Here is a 22,263-nt window from a genome sequence, read left to right on the forward strand (position 1 = left end):
AGAAAGGACGAAGACGGATCATGAGAGAATGAAAGATACAAATGAGGGAAATAATTGCTATATTCTACAATTTAACGATACAATATCTCAGTGTAAACAATAATTTTAGTAAATATTCTTTCCTCATTCACTGAATGTCTTTGCTTCCCATGTTCACAAATATAAAATTTCAAATTATTAAAGATAGAACTCTACTTGTTGCAACATATGACTGACCGTTTGGTTGTCTTAAAAACATAACTTTTCTCAGTATTTGTCCTTGTGACTTATTAATGGTAATAACAAATGCAGGAATTACTGGGAATTGTGTTCTTTGAAACTCAAAAGATAAAATAGTACCAGAATAAGTTATATGTACACCCAGAACCAAAATTCGCTTATTTTGAACGATTCCTGCTAAAATTTGGCAATCAATAGCATTATTGTATAAACATTTGAAACGAATTTTGGTTCTACTAACTAATTCCTCTTTCGCATTGTTTTGCAATAATAAGAACCGTAGAGTTAATTTTTAATGGTAATTTTTTTGGTGGCAAACGACTTGCAGACAGAGAATTCAAAAACTCTACTGAATAGTAGTTATAATTTCGTATTCATTATCAAAAATTATTTTATTTTCGATGTTCACTTACTGGAGCTTTAATGCGTCATAGAGAGGGTGTTACGAACATGAAAGCATCTACTTCCTTTTAATACTCTTAACGTCTACGTACACACATTTTTTTCTTTGTGCACATCTATGGCAAAGTACTTTCCGTATTATATAAGTTTCATTGGTTTTCTTATGTAATTCACATTGAAATCGGTACTTCAGTTTTCGTGTTCGCATATTAATATCATGATTAACAATGGTCGGGTGTTCCGCAGCAACTGTTGGTTGTTTCGTAGGAATTGGTTATGATTAACAATGGTCGGGTGTTTCGTAGCAGTTGTCAGTTGTTCTGTAGCAATTGGTAATTGTTCGTTAGGAAGTATCAGTTGTTCCTTAGTAGGTGTCAAACAATGTATAAGCTGTTGTGAATGGCTGTTTCTCTTTCAGCTCCGCACAAGTCAGAGCTTGAAAGATGAGCTCGTCATAGTTTCATATACGTTCAGTATCGAAAGAAGGCAAGAAGTTAAGATGGCTGCAGTATAAGCTTAGATTTTATTGAATGTAATACATTTTACTTCACTCATTCCTATTTTCCAGGATTTGCATCCAACGTTAAGAAGTAGAACGTAAAGTCTGGGATAACATACCTTTTTTTTTACTTTTTCAGATTTTGTGATCGCGTCCCAGGCTTAAATCTGAATCAGTCGCCATGCAGGCTATCTTGCTGCTGCTGCTGCTGCTGTTTACGGGCTGTTCCATGTCGGCGAGGATTCTGGGCATCAACCCCACGGCGTCCATCAGCCACCAGAAGCCGTTCCTTATCATCATGCGGGCTCTCGCCGAGAGGGGCCACCAGGTGACCGCCATCACCAGTAATCCGTTAAAGGTCAGCATCTAGTGCAACATTTTCGTCCTATACTCTGCTGGTCACTAAAACTGCAACACTATAATGGCGGCATGTTACAAACGTTGAGATGGCGTGGAGTGCGCTACACGCTGTGCAACTGATAAACAAATGCAGCGCAGCAGTACGTAATAGGCGGGAGTAACGCCATCTGTATACAGGGTGTTTAACTTGAGACAGCTAAATATTTCGAAAATGACACATAGCGCGAAAAAATTGTTCTAGGTAAAAAGTTAGTATTAGTAAAGGGGACATGTGTCCATGCCACAACTGTTTCAAATGGCTCTAAGCACTATGGGACTTAACATCTGACGTCATCAGTCCCCTAGACTTAGAACGACTTAAACCTAACTAACCTAAGGACATCACACACATCCATGCCCGAGGCAGGATTCGAACCTGCGACCGTAGCAGCAGCGCGGTTCCGCACTGAAGCGCCTAGAACCGCTCGGCCACGTGCCCCAACTGACCACCTCCCAAACACCCCTACTGCGTGGGCGTGGTCAACATTGTATCTTCAAAAGTGAATCCACCATTTTTATTGCATACTCGGAGTCTGTACCAAAAAGTTCGTGCGATTTCCATTGTTTCCAATTCGTGGTACATGGCGCTGTAATATCAAGTGTGCCCGCTTTTGACATTAAGAATGGAGACATTGGATTCTACATTTCATTTCGATGTAAATGTAAATATTTGCGTTCTAACGGTGATACTGATGTTAAAACGTTACTCCAGTGTTGCAAATGTATTTGTATAGTACAAATAATGCGACTAGACATTGACATTTCTGGCAAATAAGCTACTTGTATGGTAACGTAGTTTTTTGTTCCTAAGCGGTTGTTTGTTGTGAGTCCTCAAACCATCGGAATTCTTGATTTCGTGACCGCCCACGAACCCCGCCACCAGGGTGTCTGATTTTGGTATGTGTTTCTATCCAAAGGTAAAATGTCCACGAAGTGATAGTGAAAGGTGCACCTTGCCGTGGATACACATGTATCTTGCCAAAACCACACGCACACTGAAATCGAGCACCCCAATGGTAAGAGGCAAGGTGACCCAACGATATCAAGCATCCCTATGGGAACAAAAAACTATACATTTACATCGTTCTTCCTGGATCACGCTAAACGTAGTTTCCAACCAGATATTGAAACGGCTAACTATGCTGTACTGTGCAATAAAATTTGCAACACTAAAGTAAATTCTGAACATCAATGTCGATCGTTACATCGCAAATGAAATTTAGAATCAAATCAGTCGATTGTTAATTGCAAAAAACAAGCAAACTTGTTATTAAATTGTCAATTACTGCACCATCTACCACGAAGGGAGAACAATGGTTTCAGTAAACTGTATTTTTTTGGCGTAGGATCCGAATATGCAGCCTCGTGATGACTGGGTGTTGTGTGATGTCCTTAGGTTAGTTAGGTTTAAGTAGTTCTAAGTTCTAGGGGACTGATGACCATAGATGTTAAGTCCCATACTGCTCAGAGCCATTTGAACCATTTGAACCGAATATGCAATAAAATGCGGAGTTTCCATTTGAAAATACAAAGTCAACCCCGCCCACGGAGGATGGGTGGTTAGGAGGCAGCCAGTTCTAGCACAGACAGCTGTCCCCTTTCCTAATATTAACTTCTTACCCAGAGATTTTTTTTTTCGTGCCATGCATCGGTTTCGAGACATTTAGACGTCTCAAGTTAAAACAAATACCCCGTATAAGTAAAATCACGTATCGGGTATCTCATTCAGAAATCACGTTTGAATATTGTGAGTGGGCTGAGGTGCAAAGGTAAACTTCAACAGGCAGGTGTCGAAATTTGAAAGCAACAGAGTGTGGCCTATCGAGATCGTGGTTTACGTTACGCCATATTGTTGCTCACGTTGGTCGGGATACTACGATTGTGAGGCGAATACGAAACCGGTGGGAACAGGATTTCCACGGCCCTATTCGACTAGCGCACGAAAAAGCAGATCTATGCTTCGCTCGGCCGCGCTAGATCTTACCTAAGTCGGTAAACGGCCGTGGCTGCAGCAAGAGACATGTCTTCAAGGTCAGTGTGACGACATCCTGAATATCACAATCTGACAAATGATGACCGTTGCTGCAGGTTCCTTTGAAGCGGCAGCAGGCCGGTAATTTGGACAACAGCCGTTACATTTCTGATGTGTTAAGGCCGGCGAGTGCACCCTGTCTTGCGTGCCTGTTCTGACCTACTTTAGTACAGAAGGTGTTCGACTGTTAGCTTAACGAGCACGTTCTTCGCATACTACACTCATTGGCAAGAGTTGGTCATGAGTTGGCTAGAAATTGGTTCGCCAGCACTCGCCAGTCATTACGAGTGAAGAACTCTGCCATAAAGATGATGCATTATGGAATGATATACCCGTACCTTTCATCCAAGCTCAGTTCAACTCTATGTATAGCCAGGCTAGACTCATTGTTGCTTCCAGAGGTGGCAGCCTAGTACACTAAATTTCACACCGTGTATGCACTCAAAACACTTGCGAATATAATCGCGTATTTTTTGTACTAACTGTGACAAACGATGAGGCCAGATTACAGCTCTTCAGTTTCGCTAAGTACATGAATGAGCGTTTGAGAACGGGGCTGCAACTCCAAAGCTAGCCAGGAAAAACTTTAAATATAAAAAATAAAATAAAATAAAAACAAAGTTTAGCGGCGGAATTTCTCTTTCCAAAACCAAACTCTTCCTACTTGACTGTATAAGCACAATAAGTAAAATAAAGTTATTTGATATCCTTGCTGGAGTTGCAGTTTTAAGGATCAGCAGTGTAGATACACAAGCAACACACAAAGATGACGAAAGACTAGAGAATTTACCACGAGCTTTCTATATATCTCAGAAATACTCTGGGTCATAGTATCAATGCCCTTTAAACTTCATAGTGAATTATCATAACAAAAATTCTGCTGCCGTAACTGAACGACTTTACGGTGAACCTAGTCTTCGTTTCCGAGTTTCTGTCTCCATGCTTTATGCTTTCTGTCGTATTTTTAACGATGGATACTTCCTTCTACATCCACATTTCTAATCTGCGCTTTATATCCAAATGCTATTGAAAGAGGACTCACAGAGCCACTTTCAGACATTTTCTCTTCCGTTCCACTCTCGAATAGCACGTGGGAAAAACGAATACCTAAATCTTTGCGTGCGACATTTGACTTCTCCTTTTTTATTACGATGGTCAGTTCTCACTATGCAGATAGGAGTCAATAAAATATTTTGTATTCGCAGGATAAATACGGTGACTGAAATTTGGTGAAATATTTCGCCATAACGAAAAGCGCTTTTGTTTTAATGATTGGCACCTTAACTCGCTTATCATATCCGCGACACTCTCCCCCATGTTCAGCGATAACACAAAAGGAGCTGCCCTTCTTTGGACTTTTTCGATGCCCTTCGTCAGTCCTGTCTGGTAAGTATGCCATACCGCGAAGCAGTGCTCTAGCAGAGGAAGGTCTATCGTAGTGTAGGCTCTTTAGAACATCTATTGCTCCTTCTAAGTATTCTGCCAGTAGGACTCATTCTTTCGTTCGCATTCCCCACAACATTTTTAGTGTGATGGGTCCAGTTTAAGTTGTTTGTAATTGTAGTCTCTAGGTATTCAGCAGAACCGACAACCATTAAAGTTGTATGTTTTATTGTGAAACCGAAATTTAACGGCTTCTTTTTAATGCTCATGTGGAGGACCTCACAATTTTCGTTGTTCAGGTTCCGTTGCCACTTTTCACACATAGAGATATCTTGCCTAAACCGTTCTCTAAGATCTTGTGATGAATTTACTAGACGGCAAGCGACAGTATCATCTGCAAACAAACTAAGAGCCCTTTTTAAATTGTCACCCAGTTCGTTTATACACTATTTTTCAGGACCTCACGAACTTTGAGGGATGTTAGATCACACAAAGACGATCATTTTTTTGTTAAAGGACATATACGTTTTGGTCCCCATTTATGAGTTAGGGGCATAGTCTTAATGAACATCGCCACGTAGCGACCTGCTGAGCAGCTCCTACTGAGTTTGTTGTTCTGTGGAGTCGTACCAGTCCTGTCAATCAGCTTGTGTTGCTGTAACATTGTATCTTCAATGTCGTCCATTTTACTAGTGCTGAATTCGGATTTTCGTGCTGTTAATACTCAATGAAACATTGCATATGGATTTGATGAGCTCACTGACATGATTATGTGTTACGGAGGGGTGAAGAGAAATGGAAGAGCAGCTCCTCGTATCTACTAAAGCCGTTTCCCTAATAGGAGAAATCCACACCACTGTACCTTTGTCACAATTCATGGACGCTTACGGGAGACAAGGAGTTTGGGTCCTCAGGCTGTTGATGGTTGTAGGCGTGACGTGAAAACACCAGATTTAGAAGGTGAAGTGATCCGTAGATTTATCTGTGAATCTTTAAGCAGCGAGAGTACTGTAGCCTGTGCCGTGGTAAGAGGTTCGTATGTATTTGGAGAGTATTGCAGGAGTAAAAACTACGCGCGTATCGTCTTCAAAGAGTGCAGGTTTTAGAATCAACTAATCGTACGCAGTTAGTGCAGTGGTTTGTACGCTACAGAGTGAATGATGTTGCCTTTCACACATATGTTTTATTTACGGATGAGGTCCTGTTTACAAGTGACAGGTATTTTTGGCTCTAAGCACAATGGGACTTAACTTCTGAGGTCATCATTCCCCTAGAACTTAGAACTACTTAAACCTAACTAACTTAAGGACATCACACACATCCATGCCCGAAGCAGGATTCGAACCTACGACCGTAGCGGTCGAGCGGTTCCAGACTGTAGCGCCTAGAACCGCTCGGCCCCTCTGGCCGCCGACAGGTATTTTTAACAGCAGAAAGAGTCACATCTGGGACTCTGAGAACCATCATGTGGTTGCTGTTCGATCGCATCAACGAAGATTCTCCGTAAACACGTGGGCAGGAATTGTGGATAATCATCTTGTAATAAGTGTAATATTGTCATCTAAGTTAACTGGAGCAACTTAGTACATTTCCTGCAGACCACACTTTCAGAAATGCTGGACAATCTACCGCTTATTGCTCGCAGAGACCTCTGTCTCCAACGTTATGGAGCCCCAGCACACCTCAGTGTGTGATTTTAGCAGTCATTACATAGGACGAAGAGGATCTCTTGTGTGGCCTGCTCGTTCTCCTGCCTTGACGCACCTTGATAACTTTCTTGGGAATAAGTCAAGAGTATGGCTTACGTTACTCCAATTGTCACTTGATCTGAGCTGATAGCCCGAGTCGCTGAGGCATTCCACCATATCCGACAGAATCCTGTCGTGTTCCCAAAAATTGGTTTGCGTTGATACGAATGCGTGCAGCATTTATTGAGACACAAGGCAGATTGTTTGATCGACTCATGTAAGTTACTTTCAGAACATGCCTAACAATAGTAAACGAGTATCTTTTGTGCAAGTGTAGTTATTCATTATTATAAGCTCAAGGACGCGTTTAAGACTGTATGTTCCTTAATAAAAAACGATCCTCTTTGGTGATCTATTATTTATCAAAGTTTACAATGAGGTCTGCAAATTAGAAAAACCAGAGGACGTAGACCACTTTCTTGGGGAATGCCAGATATCACTTCTGTTTCACTCGATGATTTTCCATCAGTTACTACGAAATATATCCTTTCTGACAGGAAATCACGAATCCAGTGGCACAACTGAGAATACTCCATAGGCACGCAATTTGTTGTAAGCCGCTTGCGACGATGCGATGTGAAATATACACTACTGGCCATTAAAATTGCTACACCAAGAAGAAATACATATTGTAACCTCCCCACAAAAATTTACAAGACAGAAATATTATTTAGGAATGCCAATGGACATTGCGCTAAGTGTAACCTCTCCACTGAAATTTTAAAGACAGAAATAATAAATGAATAGGAGCCAAACGTAACCTCCCTGCAATTAAATTTAATAACAATAAAAGTGAGAATCGCAATCTGACTCAAGTATAAGTTCTTCATAAAAAAATTAAGGTCCATTCAGTGATAAGAAAATCTCAGTGATAATAATGATTCAATTAAACCGAAATATCGGTCTTTGGCCCTGTGCAAAAAAAATCAAAATTAAATTCTTACCTCATTGCAACACCTAGTCAAATTTCTGCTCTTGTTGTTGCGCACCGCTTGGAGGAACTGCATTGCAAATAATAATATTCCCTCTTTTTTTTTTGTAATCTATTTGAAAACTGAAACTTTTGTTTAAGGGAAGTGGAACGAAATAGTTACTTCAATTAAATGAAAATTTTATGTAAAATTGCTTTTGAAATCAAAGTTATTATTGGGGGCACTTGTTGAAAATTAGTTACAATAGTTAAACTTTACATTATCCGATGATTATCTTAATTAACAGTATACCTCATTCAGCATCTTGACCAGTGTTGCCGACAGACCACATCACGCAACCCCACTGGGCTGCTACCACTGACCGACTGCTCTGCATGACGACTACTGGCGTACTGCCCGCGACGACTACTGACAGAGTACTCAACCCAACTAGACAGAGCTACAGACTCGCAACGACTAACTGACAGACTGAGAACCGCTCGCAACACTCGCGCGGTCAAGCGCATACTCTCTGGTCACAGATGCTACAATGCCTCGCCATCGCTGCTATGTTACATACGTGTTTCATAACCCTTCACTGGGGGGGCAAAAATTTGGCAGCGATGGTGAGTCATTTGGACTTGCCAAGCGCGGCAAAATTTTTCTTTAATTAACAAAATTCTACAACTTACAGAATATTTAAATGTTGTGCACACGCACTAAGTACAAAATATATCAGACAAAGACAAAATGTGAGTACAAAACATAGTAGCAAATCAGAAAAATGTATATACAAATTATTTGACAGATAACAAAGTGCACAGGCACTGAAAAAAATTCTTTAGCATATTCAGAACAAATAAACAGACTGGCAAAATATTATGTTGACAAGTGACATGAGTGCACATGCACTGCAGTTGAGAACATATCAGTAATTGATGAAATGTATGTACAATTAGTAACAAATGACATAAGTGCATTCGCATTAAAGTATTGAATATACAGAATAGTAGAAATCATATTGAAAAATGAGAAAAGTGTACAGGGACTGAAGTTCAGTAGAAAACATATTAACACCTAACAGAAGTGCACATGCACTGTAGTTCAGAAAATAAAAAATGTATATACAATATAAAAGACAAAAGTGCACATATACTGTACTTCAGAACAAATAAAAAAAAATGTCTTTAGAATTTTGGCAATAAATAAACATAATGGCAAAAAAAAAAAAATCATATCGACAAGTGACATAAGTGTACTCGCACTGGAGTTCATCGAGTTGAAAAAATGTATAGCCATGAACATAAATAATGTTAGCAAAAATGATTTTCACTATGTGACAAAAATTAGGATAGGAAAGGGAAGGATTGCATCATGGTTGTAGCACTTTAGATTGCACACAGCTGTTTTGAAAGTCCATATCTTTCCACAGAAGTACAACACCAAGTGACACAACTTGAAGTTCTTTTCCCCTCAGAATTTATCAGCGTAGCCAAGACACTGAACTGTCGTATTAATGTTTCATGTTTTCATTTTGGCAGTACATTAGGTACACCAAACAGTGAGACCATAATAACGTCTTCATCGCTCACAGTGGTGGACAGCATGTCGTGTCAACACCACGCTCTTACACGGCACATCAACGTAGAATTAGTGCAAAACCAAATATAGTGCTCCATGATCACTAGGATAAACAGGACAAATGGACATCGCAGTAATTCAGGGTAGTTAGCTCATGAGGTGAAGGACATTAAGTCACATAATATTGTCAATTACAGTAGTAGTTTGCGGCATTCATAGCCCAGTTATTGAACATTTCTGTACCATGTATGTAGTATTACAGAAAAATGTTCATTAATTGTTTTACATAGAATCAGTAATCTTCTTTTCCTAGTTACAAAGCATTATTAAATAATCGCATTCTTTTCCAGTTACAAAGTATAGCATAGTTAATTAATCATTTGTCATTCCAATATAGTATTAATCATTAACCTTCTCCTAATTACAAAGCATCATGAAACAATCGCATTCTTTTCCAGTTACAAAGTATGGCATAGTTAATTAATCATTTGTCATTTCAATAGTAATAATCATTAGCTTTTTCCTAATTACAAAGCATTATGAAACAATATCATAGTTAATTAATTATGTGTCATTCCAATCTAGTAAGAATCATTAGCCTTCTTCTAATTACAAAGCATTATTAAACAGTCACATTCATTTCCAATTACAAAGTATGAACATTGAAAACAAGAGCTAATTAATGGCATAATTAATAACAATTCATTAAGTGACACTAATTATTGGCACTCAGTGGCCATCAGGTATCGAATAGTATAAAGCATTGTTCCTCATTCAGTATTATTCAGATCATTATGAAGTCATTATTAAAAATCAGTTAATTATAGTCATAGCATTAATAATCAAGGGGATTATAAGTAGTCTCATTACAATAACAGTGGCAATTACTAGCCAGGTACTAAGCATTATTTTATATATATGTGTATTTTTGCTGTCTCATTAAGAAGTCATTACTCAAGTGACATACTATTCAGAGCTAATCAGTATTATTCAGAATTTTCTCAAACTGGTATCACTATTTGGGACTGTTAATACATTTTTTTTTTTTTTTTGTTAGCAATGCATTGCGTTGGGATCGATAATTAATTGCTGAGGCATAACACCTTTTGCTTTTGACCTATTGCTGCAAATGAGGATAGGTAACGTCATTCGTCATGAGTCAGCTGTAGCAAGGTTATGTAACGAGGCAGTATATGTGATTACTTTTATAAATGGTAAACACAAATGGGTAAAAAAAAATGCAAGTACTAGAACAGGTATAATAAGTAACAGTTTTAGTAAGTATCATGACAAGCATTTCCTGGAAAAAAACGCACACTATGCTGAAAAGTAGTGAACTTCGAATTAACAAGTAGTGAAATGTGTATAAAATGTGTTCCATAGCTGTCCTTTCCAAAACTTTCCGTCATCCTACTATGCAATATAACACCTGCTGTCAAAACAAACTGCAACAAATACTTAAATAACTACATAGCATAAATATAAAACTCCAACATTATCCTCATCTGTAAAGAAAAAACTTCATTATCAGTCACTTCATTATCCATATTATCATAACTTCACTATTATCATCACCTGTAAAGAAAAACTTCATTATTCATAATACCATATCCTTCATCATTATTCATCAGTATTCATTATCATCTGCAAAAAATCACTTCATTACTCATTATACAACTATTCCTTATCTCTAGCATATTTCATCACTAAAACTAAGATATGTAGTTCAGTCTGACAGCCTGCATCAATCACCTTGTATTCTGAAAGAAATAATTAGTTAAGACTGCTATTCTATGATGAGTATAGTATATTCTTGTTAATGCTTGTTAATCCTGATCCATTTACTCTTCCTCATAAAGTTATTGCATCTTATTTCGTTTATTCCGTAGGTGAAATTCCCATTTCTGTTGAATTTATTTCTTACACGCATCATTTCTTTCTGAAATTGATGAACAGAGATTAATGTCTTGCATTTAAATCATATACCCACTAAATAATGACTGGTTTATGATGACATAATTAACCATACAGCATAACATGACAGAAAACGTAATATGTCAAAGGCATTGACAGTGTTCAGAGGCAAAATGTACAGATAATATCACAATGCAGCAGCAAAAATGTAAAACAGTCACGATGTTGAGATGTCATAAGGCAAAAAAAAAATGTCAAAGTCAACAGGTGTGTTATATCTTAACTATTTCACAGTGCATACAAACAAAACTGGAGTACAATCATATACACAAAAAAAGTGGAAAATGTGCACGGTCTGATGTGTAACGACAAAAAAAGCAACCTGCTAACCTTACCTTGCCGGGCACTTGCCAAGAAAAAATGCGATAATCATCAGTAATTAGTCAAGTGAAATAATTGCATTAATAAATGACATCATAGTGTGTTGAATCATAAAGTGTCTTCATTCAATAAACGGTTTAATGTTTGAGATATGGTGGTTGCCTTTCGATTTTCTAGTTCTCAAAGTTTCGACGTGTACAACATTGGGGTGAGGGATGCTGCGAATCCGATATGGACCTGCGTATAGAAGTTCAAATTTACTGCACTTACCTTTTAATTTACTGGATAAATAATGTGTACGTACTAATATTTTCTGTCCAACGTGAAAGTCTCGGCGTGTACAAACCTGTTTTTGCTGTCTTCTCCGGCGCTCTGCGGCACGTTTGATGTTGTTTAGCGCAATGTCAATTATTTCGTGGTGTCTTAGTCGACGACATTTAGGGAAGTTTACTAATTCTTTAATTTTGTTTGGTGGTTCAACGTTTTTCAGTATAACAGACGGAGATAGCATAGTGGATTCATTTGGAATGCAATTAATTACATCTTGGAATGAGAGTATGTGTGTATCCCAATCAACATGTCTTTTGTGGCAGTATATTCGGCACAGTTTACCAATTTCTTTCATTAATCTTTCACAGGGGTTCGAAGAAGCGTGGTACTTGGATATATAAATCGGAGAAATGTTTCTGGCTCGTAACATGCGTGTCCATACGCTACTACGATATTGAGATCCATTGTCAGAAATTACTTTCATCACATGCCCTACATGAAATAGAAAATGTTTTACAAATGCCTTCGAAACAGTTTTAGCAGTAGCTTTACGTAACGGAGTGAAAGTAACAAATTTTGAAGTGAGCTCAACAGCGACAAAGATGTAGCAAAAACCTCTGTTAGTTCTCGGAATCGGACCAAAAATATCTACTGCGGCCATGTGTCTTAATTTAACAGGTATAATGGGACATAAAGGAGGAATATGTGAAGTGGTGTCTGATTTAGCTTTCTGGCAAATTTTACAAGACGCTAAAACTCGTCGTATACGTTTCTCCATGTTAGTAAAATAAAAGTTCTGTCTCAGTATAAGAAAACATTTTCGTGCTCCGTAATGTGCGTAACTTAAATGAGTGTACCAAATTAATTTGTTAACCAGTTCGTCAGGAATGCATAATAACCAATTGTTGCTGTCAGGATGAGAGCGGCGAAATAGAATGTCATTGTGTACAGTGTAGTGGTTCCTAATCGTAACATTTTTTCTATCTTGCCAAAGGTGTTTAATTTCTTTCCACACATTGTCCTTATTTTGCTCTTGCGCTATGTCCTGTAGTGACGATGAAATAAAGTTTTCAAATGCGACTTGCTGAATGTACATGACACTGAAATTTGTTTTGCAGAAGTTGGTTGCTACGTCTTGCTGATTGTTGCCGAGAGAACGCGATAGTGCGTCTGCTATAACATTTTGTGTGCCCGGAATGTGAACAATCGTAAAATTAAATTCTTGTAAATATAGTTTCCATCTACTTAATCTGTCGTGAGTAAATTTAGCTGAAAGCAAAAATTGTATCGCTCTGTGGTCTGTGTAGACGGTGGTATGTCTGCCATAAAGAAAGTGCCTAAATCTCGTAAAAGCCCATACAACACATAATGTTTCCAATTCTGTAACGGAATAATTTCGTTCAGCAGGTGACAGAATGCGGCTTGCAAATGCGATGTTTTTAATAACTGTTGAACCATCTTCTTCAATTTCCTGGAAAATATGTACGCCTAAAGCGGTGTTAGAACTGTCGGTGGCAATGGAAAAATTTCTAGTAAGATCTGGGTGCGATAAAAGTGAAGCATTCAACAAAGCATGTTTCAGGTTCACAAATTCAGAATGTGCTTGCTTATCCCAAGACCAAATAGTGTTTTTACCTGTTAATTGGCATAGTCTAGGCGTGTCTAAAGCGGAATAATGAATAAATTTACGAAAAAAGTTAATTAAGCCCAAAAAACTGCGTAGTTGTTTCTTTGTCGTAGGAACAGTAATGTCACGTAGAGCTTGAAGTTTTTCCGGATCAGGTGCAATGCCTTCTGCTGAAATTACGTGTCCAAGAAATTTTATAGAAGTTTTGCCAAAGTGCGATTTACTAAGATTAACTGTGAGTCCTTGAGCATGAAAAGTTTGCAACAGTTGTTCAAGAATCATATTGTGTTCAGACCAGTTAGTTTTTGCAATAAGAATGTCGTCTACGTACGTCGTGATTCTGTCTTTAATGCAAACGTGTGTCGGATGGCGTCAAAATTAATAACATTTTCGTGAACAAGATTCTGCGTGCCTAAATTATTGCTTACGTTATTGGAATATGCAATCTGTACTGTGTCTGGTCAAATTCTATCGTACGTGCTGTTATTTACGGGAGAATATTGTGGCATATGCACTATATGAACTGCTTTGTTATTTCTTACTGACGTGTTACGCTATGGATGACACCTATTGTCTGTTTCATTCATGATTATTTGTTGTTGCTGCTCATAAGATCGACTGTTATTAAATGTACGCCGAGAATTGTGCTCATTATTTTTACGTCTGTCGTGATAGTCATTCCTATACGGTGTATTGCGATACGAGTTGAAATAGAGGTTGTCTGTACGTAGTTATTTCTTTGCTGCCATGCGTTACCATTTGTTGGAGCTGGGACTATACGTGCACGCGGCTAAACATTAAAGCCTGGTTGACCTTGTAGACTGCATTGTTGGTTAGGTATGCTAAGCGGTTGACTTTCATGCTATTGTGGTGAAAAACATCTATTGTTACAAAAATGTGGTTGCGACTGCCGAAAATTTTGTACATACTGATGATTACGATTTTATCTGTTAATAAAGTTACGGCGGTAGTTGTCATTACGGGAGTGCCTGCTGAAAATTGTCACATTCGGTAAAAATTTGTCTGATCGGGTTTTCATTACTCGTTTCTTAATACTAGGTAGAGCAATAGTTAAAGAGCAGTTTTGATAGATATAAAGGATAGTAGAAGAGAAGGCAGCAGTGCAGAAAACTAAAGATGAAACAGCACTACTACAGCTCGGGGCCCTATGCTCGCTACGGCACATATTCATTAAAGCGTAATGAATCCCCTGAGGTCGTTTACGCACTGCAAATAAATTTTAGCTTTTGTGTTACAGGCAATAGCGGTAAAATTTCAAAGGCAAATTGTTGTATCCGTGCTAATTCAAATTTCTTCGTTACAGGCAATGCTGTTGTAAATACAAAAATAAATTGTCGCATCTGGTTCAAAACTAGCTTCTGCATTACAGGCAATAGCGGTGAATGTACAAAGATAAATTGTCGTATACAGTGCAAAGCGTGTGCCTGTATGCTGTCATTATTACTTTCTTTACATTTTCTGGCGGATAAAATTTGCTCGTAATCTACGTTCTCGTCACTCAGTTTGAGAACACGTTCAGGTTTGTGTGAAAGTCTGTTTGTCTGTGTGATTTCGGATTTCAAGTTGCATAGCTTTTCATATTTTAAGTCGCGTAGCTTTTCGGATTTTAATTCGCGCACTCTCTGTAAATTGTTCACATTATACACGCTGCGTGAGTCAGACAAATGTTCATAAAGTGGCGGATTCTGTGGCGTATTGGTGACTGAAATAGTTTTCAACTCCGTTACTGTAACATCCTCGTCAATTTGGTTGATCTGTCGTGCAAATTTCTCGTCAGCCTCCGTATTCGGAGTGTGTGAAACTTCCACTGACTCCAAATCAACTTCGTCGCGAATCTGTACTGCGTTTTTAGGACATTGTTCGGTGACTGCATTAATTTCGTGTATCTGTGTTACGTTTGCTGAACATTGTTCGGTGACTGCAATAATCTCGTCTTTATGTGATTCTGTTGTGTCTACACGTGTGCTACTTAATTCTTGTGCAACAGTGCCAACTTCTTCATTACTGTTATTAGCACAAGTCTTAGTATTCACACGTAATTGTTCTTTACTGTCCTGACATTGCACGGTAACAGCTGTAATCTGCTCACTAATTTGTTTGTTCTGTTCTTTAAGGTCGTCTTGCTTTTCGTTCGTCAGCTTGAAACTTTCATTAACTGCTTCGCCAAGTTGTTTGTAATGGCTGTCGACACCCTCATCTACCTGCCTGCAATGGTTGTCAAACCCTCCATTACGTTGTTTGAAACAATTATTCATCATTTCATTCCGCTGTTTGTACTGTTCCCTAAGTTGTTTGAAATCTTCAATAAGTTCGTTCCTAAACTGTAGCATTATTGTCATAAATTGATCCAAACTTAAAGTAGCTGTTGCATTCTCAGTACTCTGTGATGGAGTACATGCAATTGTCCCGCTTTGTGTGACCATTTGGTCATTCTGCAACTTACAAAAAGGATTATCAGTCGGACGTACACTGTCAGACATTATTTCGGAATTAAATGGATCCGTCATACTCTCACTACACTGACCATTTTCATTCGAAAAATTTGTCTGTACATTACTTGGATTTTCTAAATCGGGTGTGTTAAACTCGGCAGCGCTCATTACTATAGAGCGTCCCGCACCATCAATTGTCGTCAAATTAACAGACGAGACAATTGAGTTCGTTTGTTCATCATTAAGGTAAAAGTCATCATTAGTGGTTGGAATGCACTGATTGTTAGTGAACGCAGGATTGTCATCATTATACTGCGTGTCACAATTACTATCGGTCACGCTGTTTAAGTCGGTAGTTTCATTCAAAATACCTCGCGATACACTATTCACAGTCTTTCGCGGCATTTTGCTATAGTCACAATTTTTCACAAAATAAATAAGCACAATGCAAAAGTAACACACAAATACAACAGACCAAAGAATTGCCGTTGACCTTTAGAAAGAAAGTCACAAGTTAATAAAAGCGTTGCGCCAAATCCTAATTATATTTAAGCAAATAAGAGCAGATATCTGATTGTTGTTCAAAAGACTCTCAACGAAATTCGATCCTGGACTGGGTGTCGCCAAGTGTAACCTCCCCACAAAAATTTACAAGACAGAAATATTATTTAGGAATGCCAATGGACATTGCGCTAAGTGTAACCTCTCCACTGAAATTTTAAAGACAGAAATAATAAATGAATAGGAGCCAAACGTAACCTCCCTGCAATTAAATTTAATAACAATAAAAGTGAGAATCGCAATCTGACTCAAGTATAAGTTCTTCATAAAAAAATTAAGGTCCATTCAGTGATAAGAAAATCTCAGTGATAATAATGATTCAATTAAACCGAAATATCGGTCTTTGGCCCTGTGCAAAAAAAATCAAAATTAAATTCTTACCTCATTGCAACACCTAGTCAAATTTTTGCTCTTGTTGTTGCGCACCGCTTGGAGGAACTGCATTGCAAATAATAATATTCCCTCTTTTTTTTTTTGTAATCTATTTGAAAACTGAAACTTTTGTTTAAGGGAAGTGGAACGAAATAGTTACTTCAATTAAATGAAAATTTTATGTAAAATTGCTTTTGAAATCAAAGTTATTATTGGGGGCACTTGTTGAAAATTAGTTACAATAGTTAAACTTTACATTATCCGATGATTATCTTAATTAACAGTATACCTCATTCAGCATCTTGACCAGTGTTGCCGACAGACCACATCACGCAACCCCACTGGGCTGCTACCACTGACCGACTGCTCTGCATGACGACTACTGGCGTACTGCCCGCGACGACTACTGACAGAGTACTCAACCCAACTAGACAGAGCTACAGACTCGCAACGACTAACTGACAGACTGAGAACCGCTCGCAACACTCGCGCGGTCAAGCGCATACTCTCTGGTCACAGATGCTACAATGCCTCGCCATCGCTGCTATGTTACATACGTGTTTCAATATGATCAACGGGTATTCATTGGACAAATATATTATACTAGAACTGACATGTGATTACATTTTCACGCAATTTGGGTGCATGGATCCTGAGAAATCAGTACCCGGAACAACCACCTCTGGCCGTAATAACGGCCTTAATACGCATGGGCATTGAGTAAAACAGAGCTTGGATGGCGTGTACAGGTACAGCTGCCCATGCAGCTTCAACACGATACCACAGTTCATCATGAGTAGTGACTGGCGTATTATGACGAGCCAGTTGCTCGGCCACCTTTGACCAGACGTTTTCAATTGGTGAGAGATCTGAGAATGTGCTGGCCAGGGCAGCAGTCGAACATTTTCTGTATCCAGAAAGGCCCGTACAGGACCTGCAACATGCAGTCGTGCATTATCCTGCAGAAATGTAGGGCTTCGCAGGGATCGAATGAAGGATAGAGCCACGGGTCGTAACACATCTGAAATGTAACGACCACTGTTCAAAGTGCCGTCAATGCGAACAAGAGATGACCAAGACGTGTAACCAATGGCACCCCATACCATCACGCCGGGTGATACGCCAGTATGGCAATGACGAATACACGCTTCCAATGTGCGTTCACCATGATGTCACCAAACACGGATGCGACCATCATGATGCTGTAAACAGAACCTGGTTTCATCCGAAAAAATGACGTTTTGCTATTCGTGCGCCCAGGTTCGTCGTTGAGTACATCATCGAAGGCGCTCCTCTCTGTGATGCAGCCTCAAGGGGAACAGCAGCCGTGGTCTCTGTGCTGATAGTCCATGCTGCTGCAATCGTCGTCGAACTGTTCGTGGAGATGGTTGTCGTCTTGCGAATGTCCCCATCTGTTGACTCAGGGATAGAGGTGTGGCTGCACTATCCGTTACAGCCATGCGGATAAGATGCCTGTCATCTCGACTGCTAGTGATACGAGGCCGTTGGGATCCAGCACGGCGTTCCGTATTACCCTCTTGAACCCACCGATTCCATATTCTGATAACAGTCATTGGATCTTGACCAATGCGAGCATCAATGTCACGATACGATAAACCGCAATCGCGATGGGCTACAATCCGACCTTTATCAAAGTCGGAAACGTGATGGTACGCAATTCTCCTCTTTACACGAGGCATCACAACAACGTTTGACCAGGTAACGCCGGTCAACTGCTGTTTGTGTATGAGAAATCGGTTGGAAACTTTCCTCATGCCAGCACGTTGTAGGTGTCACCACTGGCGCCAACCTTGTGTGAATGCTCTGAAAAACTAATCATTTGCATTTCACAGCATCTTCTTCCTGTCGGTTAAATTTCGCGTCTGTAGCACGTCACCTTCGTGGTGTAGCAATTTTAATGGGCAGTAGTGTAAATCGCCATATATACTTCTTGGAAAAGTGCAACGCCCTTAAGAATTGTGGCCAGTAGCGCCATGGCATAGTATGATTGCAATGTTAGAGATTCATTTGTCACTGTCATCGGCCATCAGATGGCACTCAGGATGCCTGTCTGTGCGCTCTGTGTTTTGGCTCTGCAGGCAGTAGTTGTGTTGAGGTTAAGAGGTAAACAGTGTTCTAGAGTATTGTCAAGACCCGCCGACGAGTACGTACTGCTGTTGAACATCTTCAGCCATTTGAGTGGTGTCACATTGTCGGCCGCGGGATGCTGGATGGACGTGTCGATGGATTGCTCCACATATTGGGTATAGTGTAGCAGTGGTACATCGCTGCTTTCAGCAGTGGTCTAGGGAATATTTACACAACTGCACACCAGGTTCTGGACGTCAGTATAGTACAGAGGCACGTCAAGTTCGACGCATGTGCAAGCGGCGGTGGCTGAAAGTACATCGTCCAGGTACGATGTCCGGATACATGTTCCACCTGCTGTCTCATCAGGGACCCTGGGAATCATCTGCTTACAGCAAGATTAAGACCACATGTGGCTTTGGGCAAGTTACCACTGACACCACTACACAGCCAGGCGTGATCTCTGGTCTCGTGAAAGTGTCGACTGTCGAGTGGAATGGCGTTCTGTTGTCTTCATTGATGAGAGTAGATTCTCTCTGTATGCGAGTGACGGACGTTCACATGTGTGAGCTGCCCGTTTCAAAGAGCATTCACCCTCATCAAACAGGTCCCACCTTTGGCTTCAACATTTGTGGAGCCATCAGTGACAACTTGCGTTCACATATTATATTTGCACGGTGAAATCACCATTGCCTGCTGCGTTCCACGTGCTGTTATTCACGTGCTACTGCCATTTCTTCGAGAGGAAAGTAAGATGATTTTTCAGCAGGACAATGCACATCCACATATGACTGCTACGACACGACGTGCTATTTGTTTTATGCAACTGCCCCAGCCAGCAAGATCACCAGATCTCTCGCCAGTCAATCTCGTGTAGGACATAAATGAAGTAGTAACTTATTCGCTCTGCCTGCAAGCACCATTACCGAATGTCAACAAAAGGAGCAAGGTGCTTGTGACAGTCTATCGCAGGATGTCATTGGGCACCTTTACGATCGTTTGTATGAGAGAACACACGCCTGCGTTGCCGCCAAAGGATATGCACTGTGTATTGATGGGCCTGTTCGGGGTACCTTTTACTGTGGCATGTGTTTTTTATTTGATCTGAAGTTATTATCACACACTGAGGTGACAAAAGTCGTGGGATACTCCCTAATATCGTGTCGGATCTCGTTTTGCTCGGAGTAGTGCAGCAACTGGACATGGTGTGGACTCAACAAGTCGTTGCAAATCCCATGTAGAAATACTGACCCACGCTGCCTCTATAGCCATCTATAATTGCGAAAGTGTTGCCGGTGCTGGATTTTATGCACAAGCTGACCTCATGACTATGTGCAATAAATGTTAGAAGGGATTCATGACGGGCAATCAGTTTGGCCACATTATTCGCTCGAATTTTCCAGAATGTTCTTCAAACCAATTGCGAACATTTGTGATGCAGTGGCATGGCACATTGTCTTCCATAAAAATTACATCGTTGTTTGGGACCATGAAGTCCATGAATGACTGTAAATGGTCTCCAAGTAGTCGAACATAATAGGGACCCAGTCTGATTCACGTAAACAAAGCCTGCACCATTATGGAGGCACCACCAGCTAACACAGTGCCCTGTTGACAACCTGGGTCCAATGCTTTGCGCCACACTCGAACCCTACCATCAGCTCTTACCAACTGAAATCGGGACTCATATGACAAGGCTACGGTTTTCCACTCGTCTGGGGTCCAACCGATATGGTCACGAGCCCAGGAGAGGCGACGTCATGCTGTTAGCAAAGGTACTCGCATCGGTCGTCTGCTGCTATAACCCATTAATACCAAATTTCGCCGTACTGTCCTAAGGGACACGTTCGTCGTACGTCCCACTTTGATTTCTGCGGTTGTTCACCGCAGTGTTGCTCGTCTGTTAGCACTGACAATTATACGCAAACGCCATTGCTCTCGGTCGGTAAGTGAAGGCCGTCGGCCATTGCGTTGTCCGTGGTAAGGGGTAATGCCTAAATTTGGTGTTCTCGGCACACTCCTGACACTGTGAATTTCGGAATACTGAATTCCCTAACGATTTCCAAAAGGGAATGTCCCTTGCGTCTAGCTCCAACTGTTATTTCCGCGTTCAGCTTGCGTTACCTCCCGTCGAGCGGCCATAATCACGTCGGAAACCTTTTCACATGAATCACGTGATAATAAACGACATCTCTGCAAATGCGGAGCCCTTTTATACCTCATGCTCGCGATGCTACCGCCACCTGTTTATGCACATATCCCTGTCCCATAACTTTTGTCATTTCAGTGTATACACCTGCAATGATGTCACATCACTTGTCCATAAAATTACCTTATCCCTGAGGATGTTGCATTTCTTTCCGGCAGTGTATCCTCTTGAAGGAAAGATGTTTGATGATGTGCCATTACGAAGAGATTTGGATTTTCACATTCATATTTTTATAGTTTTGCTATTAATTTGCCATGATCACAGAATATTGTGAAATGGCGACTTAGGATCTAACACACATCAATAATGATCGGTTTTACACAATATAGGTTGAATAATGAAGATGTCTTGCCTGAATCGTTCTGTTTGGAATCTTTCAGAACACGCTTCCACTACTCATGGGGATTGTATTCTACCAGGGAGGTATGGAACGTATGGCTGAAGCATGAAATTCTGTAGTCACCCTGGCACAATGGAGGGAGCGAGGTGACGCAGTAGTTAAGATACTGCACTTGTAACTTGGAGAAGTGTTTTTCAAATCCCACATAGGTCATTTTATTTTAGGTTGCTTTCGTTTCCCTAAATCAGCTAGTGGTGATTGTTGGGATGGCTCTTCATTTCCGTTTTTATCCTTGTCCTGTCGGAATTTGTGCTTGATGTCTGACAACCTTGACTTTGTCACATGTTAAATTCTAATCTGTGTTCGTTCCTTCTGCCATATAGGACAGAAGTGCTAAACCAACCAACGATAAGGAGTGGCTTGTTTCTTTGAATGATTTTTAGCTTTGTAACACATTCAAGTACCATCTAACTAATGATTATTCCCAGGTGGGTACTCAGAATCATTACCGTATATCGGTGACGAATAAACGCCGATGGCCTGCTGAAATAGTCTTCAGACAATTGATAGCAATAACTTACAAAGGCTTGAAGGGTCAGACGCTGATGTGCAGATATATTGTTGGTACAAGAGGACATTGCCATGCACTCTTCCTCCTCTCCTCTGACGTGATATTATAAAGGCTTTAGTTGCTAATTCTGAGGTCGCTTCCAACAGTGAATACACTTATGCCAGACTGGGATACAGGACTGCCACTAAATATCCAGTAACTGGCTTGATCATTGTTCTGCTCTATTAAAAATATATAACTTGTGGTCATGATTCTTTGTTTACGTGACAGCGTTCGTTATAATCAACTACTAAATAACTAATC

At 40.0% G+C, this 22,263-nt stretch overlaps 1 protein-coding gene across 1 annotated transcript in view; it reads left to right on the forward strand.

Moving 5' to 3' along the window:
- Positions 1-22,263, forward strand: part of LOC126474386 (UDP-glucosyltransferase 2-like) — a 178,411-nt gene that overhangs the window by 20,120 nt on the left and 136,028 nt on the right. The window contains exon 2 of the mRNA XM_050101853.1: positions 1,260-1,478. Coding sequence (XP_049957810.1) covers positions 1,302-1,478 — 177 coding nt within the window. The 5' untranslated portion in view covers positions 1,260-1,301. The remainder of the gene's footprint in view (positions 1-1,259; positions 1,479-22,263) is intronic.

This window comes from Schistocerca serialis, chromosome 4, assembly GCF_023864345.2.
Source record: "Schistocerca serialis cubense isolate TAMUIC-IGC-003099 chromosome 4, iqSchSeri2.2, whole genome shotgun sequence".
Taxonomy (NCBI): Eukaryota; Metazoa; Arthropoda; class Insecta; order Orthoptera; family Acrididae; genus Schistocerca; species Schistocerca serialis.